The following is a 3,311-nucleotide window of genomic DNA, read 5'->3' as shown; positions in this document are numbered from 1 at the left end:
TGACTTTTTTACTCATTCACAGGAACTGATAAGAAATCAGACTTTTTACATTTAAGAGTGAAATGATGTAACAGAATACTTCATTATGAATTAACATGACTTATACCCTGCTTTTAAAACCATGTAGGAGCCATTACTGGTGAATGCCCAAGATTGACTCATTATTTGTTTTCTAATTATTCAAATAATTCTACACTCAAACATCACTACCATATGGATTGCACAGGATAATAAATGAAATTCAGTGTTCCTATTGTTCTAAGATGTACTCAGGGAAAAGCTTTTAAGAGTCAGTTCTTTAAGCTTGCACAAATAAAATGGCTCTTTGTTCCCACCCAAGTATTCTTCTAACAGCCAAAATCACCTGGACCCTTAAGAAGGATCAAATTTAGCAACTGAAGTAAACTACTGTTTGTAAAACATTCAGTCTACTTGGCTTATATATTCTTCATACAAGTTTAATATAGACACTGATGAGATGCAACAGTTTCTTAACAGAAACAGCTTATTTGAATATTTATTTTTTTCTATAATCTTTCACACTTTTCTATTAACACATTTTCTTACATGGACATCATAATTAAAATAAGAGAAATTTCTAACTTATAATGACTGAGCTCTAACAAAAAAATATTTAGGGAAAAAATACTTTAGCGGTACCCATAAATATCAAACCATAATTCTAAAGAACAATTATGTTCAAAATACAAGTGGGAAGTATAATGTAATTATTTATTCTGTATCTAGGTTTTCAATTAAACTGGGACTCAATAACTGTAATATAACAACTTGTTTCATACCCTGTTGAATTATGTTACCACTTTATTTTTAAAGGCCATGTACATAAATTAGCCTTACCAATCTCATACCAATGTAGTTATGTTCACCATATTTATCTCCTGGTTTATTAAATGGAAAAGTTCCATTATAACCAGTTAGCTTTCCAGACATTCCTATAAGAATCTAGAAAAACAAAAACTCTATAAATAAACTGTTACATGAAACAAAAATATAAAAACATTAAAATATCATGCTCAATATTTGGAAAAAAATATCTTTTTTATTATTCCTTTGTAATTTTATTAATCAACTGTTTGAGATATTTGTTCTTTAAATAATTCTTCACTACATCTATTCACATCCACTACCAACACTAATAACATGATCTTGAGCTGCTTTTTAATCTACAATAATGTGACAGTTATTACATGAGGATATTAAAATATTTTATCTTTCATCTTTTAATAACTCTTAAGTCAACCAATATACTTTATTTTTTAGGATTTCAGTTCTTTCAGAGTGTACTCATTTGGATCTAATCACTTCCACTGACAATATCAATTAGTATATCATCTACAAATTGCATCTTTTAAGTTTTTCTGTTCATATTTTGGATTACTTCTTGATTTTTACACTTAGCTTCATTATTCTCCTTCTTCCTCATCCAAATGGCTATCTACCATTTGACACAAACACTTCATACCATACTCTCTTTAATTCATTTACAATAATTTAAAGACAAGAGTATATCAATTTTAATACAATTAATTAAATCAGTTATCAAAGGATTTCTTCTTATTTAGATTATTTTTATTTCAATCTTTTTAAAACTTGTACTAAAACTTTAAAGTACATTAATATTTTAAAAATAGGGAATTTAGTGCTTCTTTTGTATGGATTACTACCACAGTACAAAATATGTAAATTATGTAGAAGTATGTAACAGTATTTTGTGTATCATACCAATAAAAATCAAGTGTAAATGGTAAAACTGTTCTTCACATATTTTTCAATGTTAAAGAAAACACTTTTACTTACTGGTTGAAATTACCTATAAAATAATTAATTTTTAAAATCTCACAACCATACAGCATTAATCACTACTATCCACATGAGGAATGTTAACATAAACCTTATAGCATTTATAAGCAATGACAAAGTGGTTTGCCAAGTAAAGGAATTGGTTTGTTAGTCAGCATAAATGTAGCTTATGCTGTGTGTTACCAACATACTTTCTGAAGGTAAAAAATCAAATGCGTAACTTACCAACTAATAAATTAGTTTGTGCAAAACTGTTTATTTCAAACCTTCCCACAGTTTTAAAGTAAACTGAAAGAAGGCAATATTTATTTCTTTGCTTAGAGACTTGAATAACTAGGTCAAGCCTCGACCAGTAACAGGAACTTCCCGTGAAAATTCCTTCATAGCATCACTGCTTTGACCAGCATTGAACAACTGACTCAGAATTGGTAAGGATCAGATGATCCACAACAAGATTGAGAGCACCCAGGATATGACAAGCCAGCAAACGAATTTGATAGCTGTGAGCCCAGAAGCAGAGATCTAATGTGTTAAAACACAAGGACCTAGACCGAGTACCCCTTGCCAAGTGATACAAGAGATATAACAGACAATCGTCGAGCTGTTGGAATGAATCATTACTATCGTGTCCCTCAGGGCTGACAGAAATTGAACCATCTTTCAACGTACAGCAAGGTGCTCTAAAAGACTGATATGAAGACCGGATTCTCCTTGAGAGCAATGGCCTGATATCTCCTTGGCATAGCAGTATGCTCTCCAGCCCAATAGTGAAATATCTGTAAAGGGAGGAAGAAGAGGTACACCCACTATCGTGTTGTCTCTGTCCAACCACCAGGCAAAAACTATATGGAGGAATGAGGAAGGGAAACTGAGAAATCCAGAAGGCCACTTTTGATGTTCCACTGATCCTATAGTACTGTTACGTATTACAATTTCTAATAGCCTAAAACTGATTTAGATTTAGTAGTTAAATAAATGCTGATATATGTCCTAATTTATGATTATTTGCCAACAAGATTGATACACACTAGTTTTCTTTGTTTTATACAAATATGTTTTAATATACACACAATAATACAATTTACAATAATGGTTATTCCAAATAGTTATTACAAACAATGATTTATATACAAAAGTTTCACAAACTTACAGGAAATATAGTCTTCTTTCTAGTCTGGAACTTCCTTGATATCTTATCGAGGGTTGACAATGAGTGAGTTAATTTCACGTTGACATAGGTACAATTCACTACACAGGGAGCTAGCTAGCTCTGTGGTCTTCACTGATCACATGCTGATTTTTCCTACCAGTAATGTTAGGAATTGTTTTCGTAAAAGTACTAATGTCTGATGTGAATCCACTGAAGTTGAATGATTTGTAACGTTCGAAATTTATAAACGTTTCTGATCAATATATCTGAAGTTCCTGATTAATAAACATTAATCACAGTTATAGCTTAAGAAGTTTATAGCACACCAATCACAGCAACC

The 3,311-nt window shown here is 31.1% G+C and overlaps 1 protein-coding gene across 1 annotated transcript in view; it reads right to left on the bottom strand.

Annotated features, from left to right (window-relative positions):
* Nucleotides 1–3,311, bottom strand: part of LOC106459199 (protein O-mannosyl-transferase 2-like) — a 72,648-nt gene that overhangs the window by 53,816 nt on the left and 15,521 nt on the right. Inside the window, exon 4 of the mRNA XM_022385633.1 lies at nt 859–963. Within this exon, the coding sequence (XP_022241341.1) occupies nt 859–963 (105 nt within the window). The remainder of the gene's footprint in view (nt 1–858; nt 964–3,311) is intronic.

The sequence above is a fragment of the Limulus polyphemus genome, unplaced genomic scaffold (assembly GCF_000517525.1).
Source record: "Limulus polyphemus unplaced genomic scaffold, Limulus_polyphemus-2.1.2 Scaffold574, whole genome shotgun sequence".
Taxonomy (NCBI): Eukaryota; Metazoa; Arthropoda; class Merostomata; order Xiphosura; family Limulidae; genus Limulus; species Limulus polyphemus.
This window is presented reverse-complemented; position numbering and strand designations above follow the sequence as displayed.